The sequence below is a fragment of the Bufo bufo genome, chromosome 4 (assembly GCF_905171765.1).
Source record: "Bufo bufo chromosome 4, aBufBuf1.1, whole genome shotgun sequence".
Taxonomy (NCBI): Eukaryota; Metazoa; Chordata; class Amphibia; order Anura; family Bufonidae; genus Bufo; species Bufo bufo.
The window spans coordinates 632,327,313-632,350,125 of NC_053392.1; the positions used below are offsets into that span (position 1 = coordinate 632,327,313).

At 51.0% G+C, this 22,813-nt stretch overlaps 1 protein-coding gene across 1 annotated transcript; it reads right to left on the minus strand.

Annotated features, from left to right (window-relative positions):
- Nucleotides 1–18,050: 18,050 nt before the first annotated feature.
- POLR1C (RNA polymerase I and III subunit C) lies at nucleotides 18,051–22,712 on the minus strand. Its single transcript, XM_040427663.1, has 9 exons — nucleotides 22,613–22,712; nucleotides 20,406–20,477; nucleotides 20,150–20,257; nucleotides 19,952–20,084; nucleotides 19,406–19,525; nucleotides 19,152–19,307; nucleotides 18,926–19,075; nucleotides 18,741–18,857; nucleotides 18,051–18,556 (listed from the first exon to the last, which is right to left on the minus strand). Exons 1-9 carry the CDS (start codon nucleotides 22,673–22,675, stop codon nucleotides 18,438–18,440), a joined length of 1,038 nt encoding a protein of 345 aa, XP_040283597.1. The 5' UTR covers nucleotides 22,676–22,712; the 3' UTR covers nucleotides 18,051–18,437.
- Between the last annotated feature and the right edge of the window lie 101 nt (nucleotides 22,713–22,813).

Genomic DNA, 22,813 nt, shown 5'->3' on the forward strand with positions numbered 1-22,813 from the left:
TCTTGTACCCGGGACTTCCTCTCCGGTGTCAACTGAAGAGACATCTCCACAGAGTCGACTATGAAACCTAGATATTGTATTGAAGTCTAAGGGCTCACATTCGATTTCTGCCAGTTGATGATCCACCCTAGGCGGAGCAGAAAGGAAATTGCAAGATGAAGATGGTGGGTGAGAACTGGAACGGTGGCCGCCAAAAGGAGCCAGTCGTCCAGGTAAGGGACAATGGTCAGTCCTTGAAGTCTCAGAGCTGCCACCACCGCTACCACTACCTTGGTGAAGATAAGGGGGGGGCATGAGATTCCAAAGGGGAGAGCGGCAAACTGAAAATGCCTGAGAACCCCGGAAATCTGGACCGCGATCCTGAGATATTTCCAAGACGCGGGATGGATCGGAATATGGAGGTAAGCATCCTTGAGATCCAGAGTGGCCATCACATCTCCGAGTTTGAGAATGTGGCTGTCTGACCTTATGGTTTCCATACGAAACCTTGGCCTTTTTATGAATCGATTGAGATATCTTAAATCGATTATAATCCGGAGATCGCCTGTCTTTTTGAGAACCAGAAATACTGGAGAATAGATCCCTAGGCCCTGCTCCCCTGCTGCAACCTCCTCTAGAGCCCCCTTTGAAATATAGTCCTCTTTCCTCTTTTTTTTTTCCTTACTTGGGGAAGATATTCCCCCCAAAGATCAGGGAATTAATAATCTCCCTGCAGAAAAACAAACAGACTGTACCCTCAAACGGATCATTGACTTCCTCCCTCCTGTAAGGATGCGAGCACCGGCAGCAGAGCAGTGACGTCACTGGTGACGTCATCCAGGGGAGACCGCGCCGCCAGAATCGCACAGCCCCGAACAGCATGAGGAGAGGACCAAAAAACCTGAGGAAAAGATCAAGGTTAGAGGGGGAGGAAGGGACACAAGAAAAGAAGGGAAAATAGCAAAGCCCTGAAGATGCTGGAAAATATAAGGGGAAGACAAATGCCATATCCCCCATCTTATGCTCCCCCCAACTATGGGAACAAAAAGGAGGGGGTAGCTGCACGCCAGTCCACCTGTCCAAAGGACAGAAAAAAAACACGGTGGCTCGGGGGGTAGTTCCCTCCTTTTGAGGGAGTGGGAACTTTTGTTATTGGTTCTTGGGCTCATTAAAGATTCCGCCGGTCCTACCAGTCCACAGGGGGCAGTTAACCCCATCTGTGCTGCTGGTAGGACAGGTCTGGACCAATGTGGGGTGGGACACCATACACAGCCGGGTGTTGCACTGAAATATAAAGCAGCCAATGCGGCGCTGGTTATATTGGCATGCCAATGGGTAATGTTTTTCCGTAAGCGTCTCTATGGAGGGGGTGGAGCTTAACCTTTCTGTGTCGCGGCTGGTGACGCTCAAGCAGGACACCACAGCGTAATAAGAAGAATGTGAAAGCTTTTTCACAACCTCTACCGTGTCATCCCAGAAAGAGAAGTGACAAGAAAGAAAAGCAGCCGACACGATCCACGTCATGTACAAGCGCAGCACCTGAGCCACAAGATGGCGGTGGAATAAAAATCTCCCAAACCTCTACCCTGCCTCTAACATTGAGCCATATTAGAAGCCACTGCCCCCCACCCCATCCCTGCTGAAATACCTGTCCGAACCGCCATAAAAGCGTAAGAAAGAATCTACACCCAGAACTCCCAGTCCTTACAGCTTCACATTAAACATCTGCCATAAAAGAGCCTGCACCTGCAGATCTCACAGATCAACCTCCCCTCCACAGCCGGATCGGCCTGCACCTGCATATCTCACCGATAGATCCCCTCCACAGCCGGATCGGCCTGCACCTGCAGATCTCACCCCCCCCTCCACAGCCGGATCGGCCTGCACCTGCAGATCTCACCCCCCCCCCCCTCCACAGCCGGATCGGCCTGCACCTGCAGATCTCACCGATAGATCCCCTCCACAGCCGGATCGGCCTGCACCTGCATCTCACAGCCCCCCCCCCCCCCCCCCCCCCCCCCTCCACAGCCGGATCGGCCTGCACCTGCATATCTCACAGATCAACCTCCACAGCCGGATCGGCCTGCACCTGCAGATCTCACCCCCCCCCCCCTCCACAGCCGGATCGGCCTGCACCTGCATATCTCACAGATCAACCTCCACAGCCGGATCGGCCTGCACCTGCAGATCTCACCCCCCCCCTCCACAGCCGGATCGGCCTGCACCTGCAGATCTCACAGATCACCTCCCCTCCACAGCCGGATCGGCCTGCACCTGCATATCTCACAGATCAACCTCCACAGCCGGATCGGCCTGCACCTGCAGATCTCACCCCCCCCCCTCCACAGCCGGATCGGCCTGCACCTGCAGATCTCACCCCCCCCCCTCCACAGCCGGATCGGCCTGCACCTGCAGATCTCACAGATCAACCTCCCCTCCACAGCCGGATCGGCCTGCACCTGCAGATCTCACCGATAGATCCCCTCCACAGCTGGATCGGCCTGCACCTGCAGATCTCACCCCCCCCTCCACAGCCGGACTGGCCTGCACCTGCAGATCTCACCGATAGATCCCCTCCACAGCCGGATCGGCCTGCACCTGCATATCTCACCCCCCCCCTCCACAGCCGGATCGGCCTGCACCTGCAGATCTCACCCCCCCCCCTCCACAGCCGGATCGGCCTGCACCTGCAGATCTCACAGATCAACCTCCCCTCCACAGCCGGATCGGCCTGCACCTGCAGATCTCACCGATAGATCCCCTCCACAGCCGGATCGGCCTGCACCTGCAGATCTCACCCCCCCCCCTCCACAGCCGGACTGGCCTGCACCTGCAGATCTCACCGATAGATCCCCTCCACAGCCGGATGGGCCTGCACCTGCAGATCTCACCGATAGATCCCCTCCACAGCCAGACTGGCCTGCACCTGCAGATCTCACCGATCGATCCCCTCCACAGCCGGATCGGCCTGCACCTGCAGATCTCACCGATAGATCCCCTCCACAGCCGGATCGGCCTGCACCTGCAGATCTCACCGATCGATCCCCTCCACAGCCGAATCGGCCTGCACCTGCAGATCTCACCGATCGATCCCCTCCACAGCCGGATCGGCCTGCACCTGCAGATCTCACCCCCCCCCCTCCACAGCCTGATGGGCCTGCACCTGCAGATCTCACCGATAGATCCCCTCCACAGCCAGACTGGCCTGCACCTGCAGATCTCACCGATCGATCCCCTCCACAGCCGGATCGGCCTGCACCTGCAGATCTCACCGATAGATCCCCTCCACAGCTGGATCGGCCTACACCTGCAGATCTCACCGATCGATCCCCTCCACAGCCGGATCGGCCTGCACCTGCAGATCTCATCGATCGATCCCCTCCACAGCCGGATTGGCCTGCACCTGCAGATGTCACCCCCCCCCCCCCCCCCCCCCCCCCCCCCCCCCCCCCCCCCCTCCACAGCCTGATGGGCCTGCACCTGCAGATCTCACCGATAGATCCCCTCCACAGCCAGACTGGCCTGCACCTGCAGATCTCACCGATCGATCCCCTCCACAGCCGGATCGGCCTGCACCTGCAGATCTCACCGATCGATCCCCTCCACAGCCGGATCGGCCTGCACCTGCAGATCTCACCGATCGATCCCCTCCACAGCCGGATCGGCCTGCACCTGCAGATCTCACCGATCGATCCCCTCCACAGCTGGATGGGCCTGTCACTGACTACAGGCTCAGAGACGCGGCAACCTCAGTGTAAAACAAGATTTATTGCAATTTACGCCAAAAGATGCAACCTGTACAAACAGCTGTAGAGAAATTGTGTAATGGGATGTCCCACCTAGAAAACAAAATGGAGGACTTGACAGCCGCCCACAGCGAGGTAGAGGACGCATGCCATAACGCCCAGAAAGAGATTAATTATAGGGGTTATGCCATGACTGATGTAAAAAATGAAAAGCAGCCATCATATAGGACATGGCAGTCTCTGTCTAACGACGCTAGAACCAGCCCTGCTCCTCACATGGATCCAGAGATCTCCACATTCATTGCTCCAATTGCTCTGCTAGATTATCTTAAGCCTGGCAGCTCGGGGGGCATGTCCTTTCTGCTGCAGCTCTATCCCCGTAACTGCCCCAGCTGTGGCAGTTGGATTTAAAATGAGCGTGTGCGACCACCTGAAGGAAGTAGACAAAAAAATAGGTAAAAGAACTAACAGCAGGTGGCGCTGCACAGATATTTGTTTGAATAGCTCAGGGGCTGTACTAAATGCTTAATGACATGGAATTACTAAAGTGTTCAGATCCAGAGGCTGGTTTTGTGACATAACCCCTTTAAGGGACGTAGTAGACCGGTCACCCCTTAATAGCAGTAACGTAAGGGGGTCTCTGCTGGAATTTTACCTAATGATTTCATCTCCTACCTTCTATCCTCTCAGGATGACTCCGATTTCATCAGCCAGGCACACTGCCTCCCGAAGGGTAAATCTGCCCCGGAAAACGCACCGAGAGATATACGAGCGAGAACGTCTCCTACAAGAAGCCAGGAGAAGAAGAACTCTCCCAGAAGCATCCCAAAATACTCCGCTATTCCCGGACCTCTCTGCTGCGACCTCACCCCCCCCCAATCACCAAGACCCTCCGGGAGCGCAACGTGAAGTACAAAATGGGGGCTCTCCCTGAAAACCGTTATGAACAGATGGAAATAACCTCCTCCATACGTGGAACCTTTTAAAGCCATCTGGAATTCTCTCATTATTTCCACGCAATCCTATGAAACTCCAGGAAAATTGGAAAATAGTTGGGAAAAAAGGAAATCATTCCACCCTCTGACTGTCCAGTCCCGGCCGGGCTCTTCCTTAGTCTGTGGGGCGTACCCAATCATAAAGTAGTGGCGGCGTCCGGCAGTCCGTGCACCTGTCCTGATATTTCCGGCCTGCAGAGATTTCAATGTTTGTAGATCAGAAAACTGGAGTCAAAGAAGATAAATGTGGGAGAGTGGAGAGGCCTCGGAGAAACATATGAGCACAAGTTTTAGCGCATTTGGCGTTTAATAGGCTGCCAACATGCAGTCTGCAACTTTCACATTACAAAAGTGTCGTATTTTAATGATAAATCTGCCCTCTTAGGAGCAAACAGTGTTTCAAATTGGGAAAGAAATGGAATCCGACATATTCTGGGCCGATCCTGCTACCAGAGGTGAAAAATGAAATGGAGATGGACATTCAGATGGACATTTTATACAGCTCTACCAAACACACAGGAGAATACAGCAAACCTCATACCCATTACATGCAGTAATGTCTCCTTTGATGTAGGTGTTCTCTTTCCTCATCTTCTTCGTTTGGACCAGACCACCATGATAACTTATTTTAGGCTTGTCTGTTTTCTGCAGAGTTGGCCATACAGATGTGTTAGGTTCCTCACTTTCCATCATCCTCCATCCCATCATTGTTATCCTGCTGCTACCCCTATTACTATGCTTGCTGTGCTCCCCAATGCCCCCAAACACTGTACTGCAAGAATAGTGCCATACAGATAGTCCCCCCTACACACTGTTAATAGTACCAATAGTAGTAATTCTGACCCAGAGTACCTCCAAGAGCCATAGACTCCTGTCCCTGCCATAAACTGCCACTCCTCAGAGGCTGGTTGGCCACTGCCTGAGGCGAGATGCTTATCTCGCCTCATGGCAGGTGCAGCCCTGGACATCAAAGGCATTACCACTTTCTACAAGGACTTAACTAACAACAAAGAAAACCAGTATACCAAGATGGGAAATCGACAGACTGGAAAATTGCTTACTACTGGACTACTCACATCTCACGAGGAACACATCACTGGGAATGTCCTACACGAACGTTTAACCCCCAACAAAGATTGCACAGACCAACCCTAACGACTCTGATCTCTGTTGGAAGGGATGTGACACTGGTGGTACCTACTTTCATAAACTCTGGATTACGATGTGTAATTATCACGGTCGGCGTGGCTATCACATACGTGACACAGAGGGAGGGAACGAGGAAGGCCCTGCCCAAGTGAGAGGGAAGATGGTGACCCCTGACTCACCTGGCGGCTGGCACCTGGCTGCCCTGACGTCCCTAGACGGGTTCCTCACCCGTACGCCGATCACGTGCCTAAAGCCCTGGCTTTCCCTGAGCTGAGCCCTAGGTAGTGAACAGGACGATGGGAACACTAGTCCGCACCACTAACTCTAAGGGAAAACACCAAGGGGAGGACAGACAACATAGACTCAACATATATTCCCAGGTGGGCGACAACAGGAGACAACAATAAGCCAAACAGGGATCCGGAGGGTAGCACTCTGGAACGACAACCAGGATACACAACTCCAGTGGGTCAGTATAGATGTCCAGGCAGGAAGCTCTATAACTGGCAACTAGAGAAGTGTGAGGGGAGAATATAAGGAGGTTGGGAGTGGCAGACAAGAAACAGCTGAGGAGGAGAAGCTACGGATCCCTGAGAGAGACAAAAAGGATAGCAAGGCAAACACAGAAAACAATCACTAAGAAACACCGTGATCTTTAGATATAGAGCGCGCAGCCACCCGCTGCGACTTCCTGACCCCGGGTATAACGGAGTCAGACGTGGCTCTTGATACCCTCGTGACAGTACCCCCCCTTTCACGAGGGGCCTCCGGACACTCAGGACCAGGTCTCTCCGGATGAGAGGCATGGAAAGCCTGAATTAACCTGTTGGCGTTTACCTCTGATGCTGGAACCCACATTCTTTCCTCGGGGCCGTAACCCCTCCAATGCACCAGATACTGAAGAGAGCGGCGGACCCGACGAGAATCAACAATTCTGGCTATTTGAAACTCCAGATTACCAGCCACAATAACAGGAGGAGATGGCAGCGGCGATGGTTCTAGAGGTGGAACATACTTCTTGAGTAACGATTTATGGAAGACGTTATGGATCTTAAAAGTCTGAGGTAGCTCCAGGCGAAAAGCCACAGGGTTAATAACGGCTACTATTTTATAAGGACCAATGAACCTAGGGCCCAGTTTCCAAGAGGGAACCTTCAACCTAATATTCCTAGTAGACAACCACACATAGTCATTCACTCCTAGGTCCGGACCTGGCGACCGTTTCTTATCGGCCATGCATTTATATTTACCACTCATCTTTTTCAAGTTAACTTGCACCTTCTGCCATACCGATGAAAGAGATGAAGAAAACCTTTCCTCTTCGGGAACCCCAGAAGACCCCCCCTCTCTGAAAGTACAAAATTGGGAATGAAAACCGTATGCACCAAGGAATGGTGACTTGCCAGTGGACTCCTGATAATGATTATTTATGGCAAACTCAGCTAACGGTAAATATGATGACCACAACTCTTGGTTTTCAGACACAAAACACCTTAAATATGTTTCTAGGTTTTGGTTGGTACGCTCAGTCTGTCCATTCGACTGAGGATGGAAAGCTGAGGAAAAGGACAAGTGAACCCCCAAACGGGAACAAAAAGCTTTCCAAAACTTAGAAATAAACTGGGTTCCCCGATCCGAAACAACATCGGAAGGGACCCCGTGAAGCTTCACGATTTCACTGATAAACACCTGAGCGAGAGTTTTAGCATTAGGAAGTGCGGGTAGCGCAATAAAGTGTACCATTTTGCTAAACCTGTCTACTACTACCAAGATAACTGTTTTACCCGCCGACAACGGTAAGTCAGTGATGAAATCCATTGACAGATGTGTCCATGGCTTATTGGGGATGAAAAGTGGCAATAAAGACCCTGCTGGACGTGTATGAGAGACTTTCGCGCGTGCACAAGTAGAACAAGTAGACACGAAATCCATTACATCCTGACGCAACCTTGGCCACCAAAAACGACGAGATAAAAGCTCCAAGGTTGCTTTACTACCCGGGTGCCCAGCAAGTGCCGAATTATGATGTTCTTTTAATAATTCAAGACGCAGGTTTAACGGTACAAACAATTTCTCTGAGGGGCAAGAGGCCGGGGCGTCCCCCTGGGCCTCTAACACCTTTCCCTCTAGAACAGAGTGTACAGCAGAGACAACCACTCCTCTTTGTAAAATAGGTACCATCACTAACATTACCCCCTCCAGGGAAACTACGAGATAATGCGTCTGCCTTGGTATTTTTTGCCCCAGGACGATAGGTGATTGCAAAGTTAAATCTGGTAAAGAATAGCGACCACCTAGCTTGTCTAGGGGTGAGACGTTTAGCCGATTCTAGGTACAGAAGGTTCTTGTGATCCGTAATCACCGTGACGGGGTGGATTGCTCCCTCTAAGAAGTGACGCCACTCTTCAAGTGCCAGTTTAATCGCCAACAGTTCCCTATTTCCAATATCATAATTCTTCTCCGCAGAAGATAATTTTTTGGAAAAGAAAGCGCAAGGACGCCATTTGCCAGGAGACGGACCCTGAGACAATACAGCTCCCACTCCCACCTCTGACGCATCTACCTCAACAATAAAAGGCTGGGAGACATCAGGTTGTATTAGAACAGGTGCCGAGGTAAACCTCTCTTTTAGAGAGGAAAATGCATCTTTAGCGGCGTCAGACAATTTGGAAAAATCCGTCCCCTTCCTAGTCATGTCGGTAAGGGGTTTAACGATCACTTAATAATTTTTAATGAACTTTCTATAGAAATTAGCGAAACTCAAAAACCGTTGTAGGGCTTTAAGGTTCTCAGGAAGATCCCAATCTAAAATTGCCTGGACCTTCCCAGGATCCATACGGAAACCTGAAGCAGATAATAGATATCCCAGGAACTGTAATTCCTGAACGGCGAAGACACATTTTTCAATTTTCGCATATAATTTATTCGTCCGTAGGACCTGCAGTACTTGCCTGACATGCACCTCATGTGTTTTCAGATCAGCCGAATAAATTAAGATATCATCTAGGTATATGACTACAAACCTGCCGATGAGATGACTAAAAATATCATTAACGAAATGTTGGAAGACAGCGGGGGCATTGGTCAGACCGAAAGGCATAACTAGATTTTCATAATGCCCCTCAGGGGTGTTAAACGCTGTCTTCCACTCATCCCCTTCCCTGATACGAATCAGATTGTAGGCCCCCCTAAGATCAAGTTTGGAGAACCACCTAGCACCCGCAATCTGATTTAAAAAGGTCAGGAATGAGAGGAAGAGGGTATGGGTCTCGGATGGTTATCCGGTTTAACTCACGGAAATCTAGGCAAGGACGCAGGCCCCCATCTTTCTTTTTAACAAAGAAAAACCCTGCAGCCACGGGTGAAGAAGAGGGTCTGATGTGTCCCTTAGCCAAGCTCTCGGAGATATAATCTTTCATGGCTTGTCTCTCTGGACCCGAAAGATTATACAACCTGGACTTGGGTAATTTTGCCCCGGGAATAAGGTTAACCGGGCAATCATAAGGACGATGAGGTGGTAGCTTCTGACAACCCTTTTCAGAAAAAACGTCCTCAAAGTCCGAAATAAATGTAGGTAGGGTAGTTATGGAGGCGATTAAGCAATTGTTATTTAAGCAATTCTCTCTGCACTGCTCACTCCACTCCAATATCTCCCTGGCCTGCCAATCCACCACTGGATTGTGCGCTATCAACTAGGGAAGACCCAATACCACAGGAGAGGGAAGGCCCTCCAGAACGTAACATGAAAGACACTCATTATGGTGGTCCCCTACCCGAAGGTGTAAATTATGAACAATGTGGGTGAGGTTTCTCTGAGACAGAGGAGCAGAATCTATAGCGAATACGGGAATAGGTCTCTGCAGCGTACTGAGAGACAAACCCATAGTGCGGGCAAAATGGGCATCAATCAAGTTTACCCCTGCTCCACTGTCTAGAAAAAAAGAAATAGACTCCGTCTTAACACCAAAAACAATGACCGCTGGTAACACAAATTGAGATGTTCGTATGGAGGAAACGTATACCCCCCCGGCTGACATCCTCCGCACAGCCCGGGGTTAGTAGTTTTCCGACGGTCTTTTGTTTTTGAGAAAGGAGGGACAGACATTAATGAAATGACCCCTCCCCCCACAGAAAAAACAAGCCCCCCCCCCTACGGCGAACCTCGGGAGGACGGACCTGACGAGAAGTTCCGCCTAGCTGCATAGGCTCATCTAAGTCAGTACAGGCTGACTGTTGTTTGGGAGAGGTAACCAATTGCTCCGGAATTTTCGATCTCTCCCTAAGACGTCTATCTATTCTGATAGAGAGGGACATAACCGCATCAAGGGAAAGGGGGGTCTCATACAGCGCCAGTGCATCCTTAACCCTTTCAGATAACCCAGAGCAGAACTGACTCCTGAGAGCCGGGTCGTTCCACTGAGTATCCGTAGCCCACCTACGGAACTCTGAGCAATATTCCTCTGCTGACCGATCTCCCTGTAGGAGTCTCCGTAACTTCGACTCAGCCAGGGCGACTCGGTCAGGGTCATCATATATGAGACCCAAAGCCCCAAAAAATCCCTCCACTGACCGAAGAGCCTGGGAACCAGGGGGTAACGAGAACGCCCAGGATTGTGGGTCCCCCTGAAGCAGGGAAATGACAATCCCTACCCGCTCTTCATGACCTGAGGAGTAAGGGTGCAACTTAAAGTATAATTTGCAGGCCTCACGGAACGTCGCAAATTTGTCCCTTCCCCCAGAAAATCTGTCAGGAAGAACAACTTTGGGTTCTGTAACTACCTGGTTACCCATAGCAACCGCTGGGGGTGCGGTCTGCTGCATTTGCTGCTGTTGTTGGAGAACAGACGCCTTCAATCCTGCCACCTCCAAAGACAGGCCTTGAAGCTGTTTTGCCAAGGCATCAATAGGATCCATATTGGATTCTAAGTAGAGAGAGAAAAAAAAAACAACAAACAAAAAATTAATTTTTTTTTATTTTTTTCTCAAAAAGTAAGGGCCAGTTATAATATCACGGTCGGCGTGGCTATCACATACGTGACACAGAGGGAGGGAACGAGGAAGGCCCTGACCAAGTGAGAGGGAAGGTGGTGACCCCTGACTCACCTGGCGGCTGGCACCTGGCTGCCCTGACGTCCCTAGACGGGTTCCTCACCCGTACGCCGATCACGTGCCTAAAGCCCTGGCTTTCCCTGAGCTGAGCCCTAGGTAGTGAACAGGGCGATGGGAACACTAGTCCGCACCACTAACTCTAAGGGAAAACACCAAGGGGAGGACAGACAATACAGACTCAACATATAATCCCAGGTGGGCGACAACAGGAGACAACAATAAGCCCAACAGGGATCCGGAGGGTAGCACACAGGAACAACAACCAGGATTAACCACTCCAGTGGGTCAGTATAGATGTCCAGGCAGGAAGCTCTATAACTGGCAACTAGAGAAGTGTGAGGGGAGAATATAAGGAGGTTGGGAGTGGCAGACAAGAAACAGCTGAGGAGGAGAAGCTACGGATCCCTGAGAGAGACAAAAAGGATAGCAAGGCAAACACAGAAAACAATCACTAAGAAACAACGTGATCTTTAGATATAGAGCGCGCAGCCACCCGCTGCGACTTCCTGACCCCGGGTATAACGGAGTCAGACGTGGCTCTTGATACCCTCGTGACAGTAATATTATAATCCCTGTGGCTCCGGACTCCGCACCGCGTTCTCTCCAAACCCTCGTTATTCCTCATCCAGCTAAGGCTACTTTCACATCACGGTTGTGCTGTCCGGTTTTTAAATCCAGGAGAGGATCTCAAAACCCCAGCACAACGCTTCAGTTTTGTCCCAATTCATTCAAGATAATTTATCAAATGGTTTATATCAGTAAACAGGCTGCAAGGAGCTTCATCCAGAGGAGAGGAGCCTCAGCTCTACAATCCAGAGGAGAGGAGCCTCAGCTCTACAATCCAGAGGAGAGGAGCCTCAGCTCTACAATCCAGAGGAGAGGAGCCTCAGCTCTACAATCCAGAGGAGAGGAGCCTCAGCTCTACAATCCAGAGGAGAGGAGCCTCAGCTCTACAATCCAGAGGAGAGGAGCCTCAGCTCTACAATCCAGAGGAGAGGAGCCACAGCTCTACAATCCAGAGGAGAGGAGCCTCAACTCTACAATCCAGAGGAGAGGAGCCTCAACTCTACAATCCAGAGGAGCCTCAACTCTACAATCCAGAGGAGCCTCAACTCTACAATCCAGAGGAGCCTCAACTCTACAATCCAGAGGAGCCTCAACTCTACAATCCAGAGGAGCCTCAACTCTACAATCCAGAGGAGCCTCAACTCTACAATCCAGAGGAGAGGAGCCTCAACTCTACAATCCAGAGGAGAGGAGCCTCAACTCTACAATCCAGAGGAGAGGAGCCTCAACTCTACAATCCAGAGGAGAGGAGCCTCAACTCTACAATCCAGAGGAGCCTCAACTCTACAATCCAGAGGAGAGGAGCCTCAACTCTACAATCCAGAGGAGAGGAGCCTCAACTCTACAATCCAGAGGAGAGGAGCCTCAGCTCTACAATCCAGAGGAGAGGAGCCTCAGCTCTACAATCCAGAGGAGAGGAGCCTCAGCTCTACAATCCAGAGGAGAGGAGCCTCAGCTCTACAATCCAGAGGAGAGGAGCCTCAGCTCTACAATCCAGAGGAGAGGAGCCTCAGCTCTACAATCCAGAGGAGAGGAGCCTCAGCTCTACAATCCAGAGGAGAGGAGCCTCAACTCTACAATCCAGAGGAGCCTCAACTCTAAAATCCAGAGGAGCCTCAACTCTACAATCCAGAGGAGAGGAGCCTCAACTCTACAATCCAGAGGAGAGGAGCCTCAACTCTACAATCCAGAGGAGAGGAGCCTCAACTCTACAATTCTGCACCAATGATAAAAGAAGTGTAGGTGTTCTTATACTGTCCAATCCAGAAGATATATATTGTTTGGCGTCTATAATAGCCTCTAAAACATCACATCTGCAAGTCCTGATTTATTCGCTCCCGTAAATGGAGAGCAGCTTTGATAGAGCAGAGTTTATATTGTTATATATACATGTTGCACGGAGATATTGTATATTCGTATGCTGTCCAGTATGGTATAACTCAACTCTTAGGTACACATGTAATTTGTATGACCTTATATGTCAGGTATATACAATATTGCGGTATTCAGCCTGCGCTCACAGTGGCGTCCCACATGGCTGCAGAATTGGATATAGAGGTACCTGTCCTGGAGTTGTCAGCTACTTCAGCGTAGTGATCGTAGTCGCTTGTCTCCACGATATGTCACTTCAATGTGCCGCCGTCTCTTTATGGATAATCTCCGGCTACTGCAGCTGCTTGTGCGACGTCTCCGGTTGGGAGATTCGAGTCACGGCGTCCCACGTGTATCGAGTGGGAGGCAGGGCTGGTATCTATTATTACGGATCCTGCATAGATCGCAGATGAATGTCCGTAAACAAAGTATATTGGAGGGTATAAGTCCATCAGCTGATGTGCGGGTATCCTTAAACCATGGGTTTTTACCAGTGTTCCAATACACGATCACCTTTTTATTTTTTATATTGTGTAATCACATGAGGATTGAATCTAACAATACTTCAGCTTTTTTACGTATGACTGCAAAGTCGTAATATATATACATAGCTCAATCAACTTCGAATTCCTACTATAATCATTCTCACTGTATTTTTATGTATCGGTGCACACAATGTGCCTTTTTTAATTATTAAACTACTCAGGTGTTTTGAAGTCATGGGCTTTCTCCCATGATGGCCTCGCTTGGCCTGGTTCCCGTTTCTCTGCTCACTCTCAAAGGAAAGTTACTGGAGTCGCCAGACACTTCAAACCTTCTCTTCCAGAAGGGTTGTCTTCTTCTTCATGCACACAAGATACATCTCCTGGTGTGGAAGCTGCAAGGACAACCTGTTATACATAGGACTTCACTGAGGTTATTAACACTATATTAAGTCAGGATCTCAGAAAATTTGAGTCTTGTGAAAAAGTTTAATCTTGACTCTTGGTTTCCCACTCCAATTATCTAATCAACAGAAAACACCTGCAAAGGTTTCATAAACCTTTAAATAGTCCCTCCGTTTGGTTCAGTAGGCTACACAATCATGAGGAAGACTGCTGGCTTGACAGTTGTCCAGAAGACAGTCTTTGACACCCTCCACAAGGAGGGTAAGCCCCGAAAGGTCATTGCTAAAGAAGATGGCTGTTCACGGAGCGCTGTATCCAAGCATATGAATGGAAAGTTGAGTGAAAAAAGTTTAATAGAAAAAGGAGCACAAGCAACAGGGATAATGGCAGCCTTGAACGGATTGTCAAGAAAAGGAGATTCAAGAATTTGGGGGAGATTCACAAGAAGTGGACTGGGCTGGAGTCGGTGCTTCCACCGCACAGAGAAGGTATCCAGGACTTGGGCTACAACGGTCTCATTCCTTGTGTCAAGACCCAGAGACAAGGTCAGCAGCGTCTTACCTGGGCTAAGGAGGAAAGGGTCTGGTCTGTTGCTCCAATGTCCTCTTTTCAGATGAAAGAAAATGTGGCATTTTATTTGGAAATCAAGATCTCTGTCTTTAGAGGAAGAGCGGAGAGGCACAGGGGTGCACCACCAATGAGGCGATAGGGGCAAGAGGGGGGCAGTGGAAGGGGATTTTCTGTTTCTGCAGTGTAGTATTGGGTAGCGCAGTATGTGGCGCTGTATTACCCTGGATGTTTTGTAGTATGTAATGTTTTCCAAGTATGTCTTAAACAGTAGGGCTGGAGGGAAGGGGTTAGGTTAAGAAATTGGTATTCGGAGTTGGGGCGCCGTTTCAGTTTTTGCCTCAGGCAGCAGTAAGGCTAGGTGCACATCTGGAGAGGGACACAATTCAGTGTGAAGGTCCAGGGTGATGTCATGTCATCTGCTGGAGTCTGTCCACTGTATTATATCAAGTCCAAAGTCAGCACAGACGTCTACCTCTAGACGTTAGAGCCCTTCATGCTCCCCTCTGCTGCCTTAGGCCTCATGCACACGGCCGTTCACTTCAATGGGGCCGCAAAAGATGCGGACAGCACTCCGTGTGCTTTCCGCATCGGTTGCTCTGTTCCGCGCTTTGCGGACAAGAATAGGCAGTTATATTAATAAAAGGCTGTCCGTGCATTTCCGCAAATTCCGGAACGCACACGAACGCCATCCGTGTTTTGCAGATCCGCGGTTTGCGGACCGCAGAACACACAACGGTCGTGAGCATGAGGTCTTATGGAGATGCTGATTTAATTTTTCCAGCAGGACTTGGCACCGGCCCTCACTGCCAAAAGTACCAACCTGGTGTAATAACCCCGGGATCACTGCGCTTCATTGGCCAGCAAACTGACCTGACCTAAACCCCACAGAAAGGGGTATTGTCAAGAGGAAGATGAGCTGAAGAACGCTATCAAAGCAACCTGGGCTTCCAGAAAACAGAACCACAGGCCGATCACAGGTCACATTGAGGCAGGAACTCATGGAAAAAGGAGCCTTGACCAAGCATTGACGGCACATACGGGGATGACTTCTCAGCAAACATTTCTGTATAAAAATCATTGGTATTCTCTTATATTGTAATTTTCTGAGATCCTGACTATGACGAATACCACCCCTCGTGCCGTCACCTACCTCAAGCTCACGAGACGCAGTATGGTCACTTGTTACCAAGACGTTACTCCTTCCAGGAGGAGCAGGTAAGGTCAGGTTGGTACAGTTTACACAGACACCTCCTGTCCACGCGGGCACAGAGGCAACAAGCTGAGAGAGCCTGGTCACTGCCCCAGTAAAACAGCGCTGTCTCAGCCGGGTATCTGCCATCAGCTTCTCGTTTGATATAAGCCTGGTCCGCTAACAGGATTATATAGGGTGAGAAACCAACCCGCGGTAGCTTATAACTAGGCCGAAACACGGACGTGGGGATTCGTGATCAAGATACAAGACAGCACAAGATTAAATTATATATTTAATCGCCTTAAGGGCACACTAGATATAACACTATACACACAGAATATACACAGTGGTCTGAGGTTACAGATACAGGTGATATGGGTACAACAGGGTTAAAGCAGAACAATAAGTCAGTTTACCAGATATATGAGTCCTTTGGGTAGTGATGAGTTCTTGGCTGTATTCACGTCAGAGGCAGTGATGTCAGCCGGTTGCAGGTCCCTCCAAACCCATTGCACGATGTGACCCCCTTTCAGAGAAAAGATGCCACCTGCTGGCTTGCATGGGATTATGACCTGTAGCCGGCCGCTCCCCTCCCCGCCTAGTTGTAGGGTCCCCTCCGCCTTCTCTGGTGCTGGCGGCAAATAACCCATAAAACCCCTTAGGGCTCATAGCCCCAGACCAGAAAGTCGCAGGAAGATGGTTCCGGGCCCAATTGATCCGCCAGGGTTCCGGCTACAACTAGAGTCCAAGCATGGTACCGTTATTTGGTTTCTGTGGGGAGATATGTATTTCTCCCCTCCCTGGCATCCCACCCTCAAAGACCATGGGCATGTTCATCGTGGCCACAAATATGTATCCGGTTTGCGCCTGCGATGGCCGGGGCGATTCATAATTCCTTATGAAAGGTAGGTGCCAACATGTCTAGGAGGTATCATTGATCCTGGCAAGGGCTGATACCTCCTGCTGGGGGTTTTCCTGCAGGATCCGTGCTGTCTGACTGGAGGTGTGAAATGTAACCAAATGTGGCCTGCTAGGAGTTTTCTGCTATCTGGCTGCGGCTTTGAAGCAGGGCCCCCTGTGGAGCTTGATTCCCTCTGCCATGTCCTCAATGGTGGGTGTGAGGACATGGCTGACAGTAAATATTAATCCATATTTCTGACACAGATTTTTGGATATTCATTACCTAGAAGTCATAATCGTCAACAATAATAAAAAAAATAAATAAAAAAAAATTGCTTCAAATAGATCATTGTGTATAATGGATCTATAGAATATGAGATCACTGTGTATAATAATCTCTAGAATACAGTCAGGTCCATAAATATTGGGACATGGACACGATTCTAACATTTTTGGCTCTATACACCACCACAATGGATGTGAGATGAAACACACAAGATGTGCTTTACCTGCAGACTGTCAGCTGTAATCTGAGGGGATTTACATCCAAATCAGGTGAACGGTGCAGGAATTACAGCAGTTACATATGTGCCTCCCACTTGTTAAGGGACCAAAAGTAATGGGACAGAATAATAATCATAAATCAAACTCTCACTTTTTAATACTTGGTTGCAAATCCTTTGCAGTCAATTACAGCCTGAAGTCTGGAACGCATAGACATCACCAGACGCTGGTCTCATCCCTGGTGATGCTCTGCCAGGCCTCTACTGCCACTGTCTTCAGCTCCTGCTTGTTCTTGGGGCATTTTCCCTTCAGTTTTGTCTTCAGCAAGTGAAATGCTCAATCGGATTCAGGTCCGGTGATTGACTCAGCCATTGCAGAACATGCCCCCTCACATGTGACCCCATTTTGGAAAGAAGACACCCCAAGGTATTCAATGAGGGGCATGGCGAGTTCATAGAATTTTTTTTTTTTTGGCACAAGTTAGCGGAAATAGATTTTTATGATTTTTTTTTTCTCACAAAGTCTCCCGTTCCGCTAACTTGGGACAAAAATTTCAATCTTTCATGGACTCAATATGCCCCTCACGGAATACCTTGGGGTGTCTTCTTTTCCGAAATGGGGTCACATGTGGGGTATTTATACTGCCCTGGCATTCTAGGGGCCCTAAAGCGTGAGAAGAAGTCTGGAATATAAATCTCTAAAAAAATTTACGCATTTGGATTCCGTGAGGGGTATGGTGAGTTCATGTGAGATTTTATTTTTTGTCACAAGTTAGTGGAATATGAGACTTTGTAAGAAAAAACAAAAAAAACAATTTCCACTAACTTCTGAATGGAGCCTTACGGGGGAAGGGGGGGTGATCAATGACAGGGGGGTGATCACGCCATATAGACTCCCTGATCACCCCCCCCCCCCCCTCCTGTAAGGCTCCATTCAAACGTCCGTATGTGTTTTGCAGATCCGATCCGTGGATCTGCAAAACACATACGGACGTCTGAATGGAGCCTTACAGGAGGGGGGGGGGGGGGTGATCAGGGAGTCTATATGGGGTGATCACCCCCCTGTAAGGCTCCATTCAGACGTAATATTTTTTTTAAATCCATCATGTGAACATACTGTAACACTGCAGGCGTCTGGTATTCAGAGGGTTAATAGCATCAGTACGAAAGTCAAAAGAGTGAGCGGCCTTGAGACAGGAAGGGGGGGCCCCCCCCCCCTTATGTTTTTTACTACCAGCTTGACGACCCCCTTAAGCGCCATCTAGAAGGGTGCGCCTGCAGCTCTGGAGGTGAGTGGAGCACATGGTATTGCATAAGCGCAGTAGACTATCCAGGCCTGTACAGCCGGTGCCCCGGAGCCTGCAGGGGGCGCTGCACTCTTCTATACACCACGGCTTCACCTTTTTTTCCCCATTTTATTGTGTTTTTTCAGGTCCCCCAGCAGACACAGTGGGAGCCAGCGGGGCCCCTCAGTCCATGTTCTTGGCATCCAGCTCGTCCAGGAAGTGGCGACATTTTCCCATCAGGACTTTAATGGCCTCCTTCAGCAGCGTGTCCGGCGCCAGGATACCCGTCGACTCTATGGAAACTAAAAACAACAATGTCACATGACGGCGCCATGCTGACCCTCCCCGGACGTGACCGCCACAACTCCGATTCCATCTACAGGGCGAGACTCTGCTCGGGGGTCACACAACCACCGGGCGGTAAGCAGCATTAGAATCAGCTCCATACTGAACATGGGGCCACAGCGCGGGGGCCCTGACACTTACATATGAAGTGGTCCCGCACTCTTCCAATCTTCACCAAGTTCTTCAGATCATCATGGCGGAAAATCTCTCTGCTGCACGTGTCCATCCGGGCGTTCTCCACCCGCGCCACCTTCTTCCCTGAGAAGAGACTTATGAGAATGTGGGCGGAGAAGTCTGGTCATATGACTGCAGGGGGCGGGGCTCACCTTTGACCACGTCCACCGACATAACCCCTGGGGAGAAGCAGCGGCACAGTCGTTCGGCTAGTTCCCCCTCTACGGGGCGCAGCAGCGTGATCTCGGGGAGCAGGCGATAGCTGGCTGTGGCCACTGGAGAGAACTTGGCGTGATCCTTCCCTGCAGAGACAGACGGGCCGCCATTACTGGGGGTGTAAACAACGCATTACTGGGACGCACCTCCGCCCACACTCACCAATGCCTTTGACGCAGTGCATGACCACATAGATCTCCTGCCCGGGCCGCAGCTGTGCTATCAGAATGTCAGGGTGCACCGGCCGAGGGGGGTCCGTCTCTGGGAACAGGTCGGCCTGGTTGCCTTGTGGAAGCCACTTCATGTGACTGGTGTGCACTGCAGGAGAAGGAGGAGATGCCAGATGTAGCTGAGCCGAGCATGCACTGCACAGCACAGCAGCACCCCCCCCCCCCCCCACCCATCTCTACACAAACCTTTGTGATCTAGATAAAGCTCATTGGGGTCCGAAGAATCCTTGGAGGAGCGGGGGTTCCTGGAGCAGCGGACGCTCAGCTCAAACTGCAGGGTGTCAATCTCCGTGCCCTCTGTGTCCCCTGCAGGAAAAGGAGGTCGGAGCGCCTCATTATTATACATCCCCAAATGTAGGTCATGTGATCGACTCTCACAACCGGCATGTATTACTGGGGGACACACAGACCTCGCATCCGGCATGTATTACTGGGGGACACACAGACCTCACATCCAGCATGTATTACTAGGGGGGACACACAGACCTCACATCCAGCATGTATGACTGGGGGACACACAGACCTCACATCCAGCATGTATTACTGGGGGGGACACACGGACCTCACATCCAGCATGTATTACTGGGGGACACACACGGACCTCACATCCAGCATGTATTACTGGGGGGGGACACACGGACCTCACATCCGGCATGTATTACTGGGGGGGTAATAACAGACACATTTGGTGTGGGGGTCTCCCTGTGGTATAATGATTGGATCAGCTGTGACCTGAATTTCGATATTCGAAGAGTCTGGGGTCTGCGCGGATAGGGATGAGGCCAAGGCGATGGGCGAGGATCTCATCCTGGATGATGGAGGTGTTCTTGTACACGTAGACCTTCTCCACGGCCATGGTAGGAACCTGAAGGGGAGGGGCTGTCAGTCACATGACCATAATACGCGCACTCACGTGCGGCCATTACCGACCTCTGCTAGCAGGATGCGTCTGAATGCATTCGCCATAGCAGCATCAATGCCGACCATATCAAACTCCAGGGTGTCGCCCTCCATCCCAATGACGTCGATCCGGAAACCCTGCCGGCAACAACAACAAGACATCACACCTAACCCAAAGAATGTGTGCCCCCCCCCCGTGACCCTCACTACATGCAAAGGTAAGTGCCCCTCCCAGACAACACAACACTCAAATTAGCCATAAAAAGTAGGTACCCCCCACACTTACCTTCTCAAACCTTTCCTGGTCCCAGCTGTCATCATATCCAGGGTAATTCCCAGGGAAGTCTGTGCTGTGAACCTGCAGGGGAAAAGCAGCAGGAGTTAAATATAGTGAAGCAATAAGAGGGCGACTGTAGTGCGGGGTGTATGGAGTGTACAGGAGGAAGAGGAGGAGGAGGCGACTGTAGTGCGGGGTGTATGGAGTGTACAGGAGGAAGAGGTGACTGTAGTGCGGGGTGTATGGAGTGTACAGGAGGAGGAGGAGGAGGTGACTGTAGTGCGGGGTGTATGGAGTGTACAGGAGGAGGAGGAGGAGGAGACTGTAGTGCGGGGTGTATGGAGTGTACAGGAGGAGGAGGAGGAGGTGACTGTAGTGCGGGGTGTATGGAGTGTACAGGAGGAGGAGGAGGTGACTGTAGTGCGGGGTGTATGGAGTGTACAGGAGGAGGAGGAGGTGACTGTAGTGCGGGGTGTATGGAGTGTACAGGAGGAGGAGGAGGTGACTGTAGTGCGGGGTGTATGGAGTGTACAGGAGGAGGAGGTGACTGTAGTGCGGGGTGTATGGAGTGTACAGGAGGAGGAGGTGACTGTAGTGCGGGGTGTATGGAGTGTACAGGAAGAGGTGACTGTAGTGCGGGGTGTATGGCGTGTACAGGAGGAGGTGACTGTAGTGCGGGGTGTATGGCGTGTACAGGAGGAGGTGACTAGTGCGGGGTGTATGGAGTGTACAGGAGGAGGAGGTGACTGTAGTGCGGGGTGTATGGAGTGTACAGGAGGAGGAGGTGACTGTAGTGCGGGGTGTATGGAGTGTACAGGAGGAGGAGGTGACTGTAGTGCGGGGTGTATGGAGTGTACAGGAGGAGGTGACTGTAGTGCAGGGTGTATGGAGTGTACAGGAGGAGGTGACTGTAGTGCGGGGTGTATGGAGTGTACAGGAGGAGGTGACTGTAGTGCGGGGTGTATGGAGTGTACAGGAGGAGGAGGTGACTGTAGTGCGGGGTGTATGGAGTGTACAGGAGGAGGAGGTGACTGTAGTGCGGGGTGTATGGAGTGTACAGGAGGAGGTGACTGTAGTGCAGGGTGTATGGAGTGTACAGGAGGAGGTGACTGTAGTGCAGGGTGTATGGAGTGTACAGGAGGAGGTGACTGTAGTGCGGGGTGTATGGAGTGTACAGGAGGAGGAGGTGACTGTAGTGCAGGGTGTATGGAGTGTACAGGAGGAGGTGACTGTAGTGCAGGGTGTATGGAGTGTACAGGAGGAGGTGACTGTAGTGCAGGGTGTATGGAGTGTACAGGAGGAGGAGGTGACTGTAGTGCAGGGTGTATGGAGTGTACAGGAGGTGGAGGTGACTGTAGTGCGGGGTGTATGGAGTGTACAGGAGGAGGTGACTGTAGTGGGGGTGTATGGAGTGTACAGGAGGAGGTGACTGTAGTGCAGGGTGTATGGAGTGTACAGGAGGAGGTGACTGTAGTGCAGGGTGTATGGAGTGTACAGGAGGAGGTGACTGTAGTGCAGGGTGTATGGAGTGTACAGGAGGAGAAGGTGACTGTAGTGCGGGGTGTATGGAGTGTACAGGAGGAGGTGACTGTAGTGCGGGGTGTATGGAGTGTACAGGAGGAGGAGGTGACTGTAGTGCGGGGTGTATGGAGTGTACAGGAGGAGGAGGTGACTGTAGTGCGGGGTGTATGGAGTGTACAGGAGGAGGTGACTGTAGTGCGGGGTGTATGGAGTGTACAGGAGGAGGTGACTGTAGTGCGGGGTGTATGGAGTGTACAGGAGGAGGTGACTGTAGTGCGGGGTGTATGGAGTGTACAGGAGGAGGAGGTGACTGTAGTGCGGGGTGTATGGAGTGTACAGGAGGAGAAGGTGACTGTAGTGCGGGGTGTATGGAGTGTACAGGAGGAGGTGACTGTAGTGCGGGGTGTATGGAGTGTACAGGAGGAGGAGGTGACTGTAGTGCGGGGTGTATGGAGTGTACAGGAGGAGGAGGTGACTGTAGTGCGGGGTGTATGGAGTGTACAGGAGGAGGAGGTGACTGTAGTGCGGGGTGTATGGAATGTACAGGAGGAGGTGACTGTAGTGCGGGGTGTATGGAGGGGCTCCACGTGTCTGTCTATAGGGAGCTCTCCCCTCCACCTCTATACGTATATGCCCATGCTGCACTCCCCCCTCTATACGGATACGTTCACATGTCCCTCTCCCCGGTCTCTCACGTTTCGGCTCCCGTATTCCCCCAGCAGCACGCGGCTCCTCATTTCTCTCACGTTGTCCGCCATGTCTGAGGCTCTGGACTGTGCGCAGGCGCAGTGTAACTTATGACACCTGCCATGGTTGCCATGGATACAGCTTCCGGGTTCTGCGTTCCACCAGAAATCATGGCGCCCGTAGTGACACTGAGGCCCCGCCCCTCCACG

Excerpts from the sequence above, each read along its gene's own strand:
- POLR1C (XM_040427663.1), bottom strand. The coding sequence starts at position 22,675 with ATGGCGGACAACGTGAGAGAAATGAGGAGCCGCGTGCTGCTGGGGGAA. Across the intron at positions 19,308-19,405 it reads GCTTTATCTAGATCACAAAG|TGCACACCAGTCACATGAAG; the intron begins GTTTGTGTAGAG and ends CTTCTCCTGCAG. Across the intron at positions 18,858-18,925 it reads GTCGGTGGACGTGGTCAAAG|GGAAGAAGGTGGCGCGGGTG; the intron begins GTGAGCCCCGCC and ends GTCTCTTCTCAG.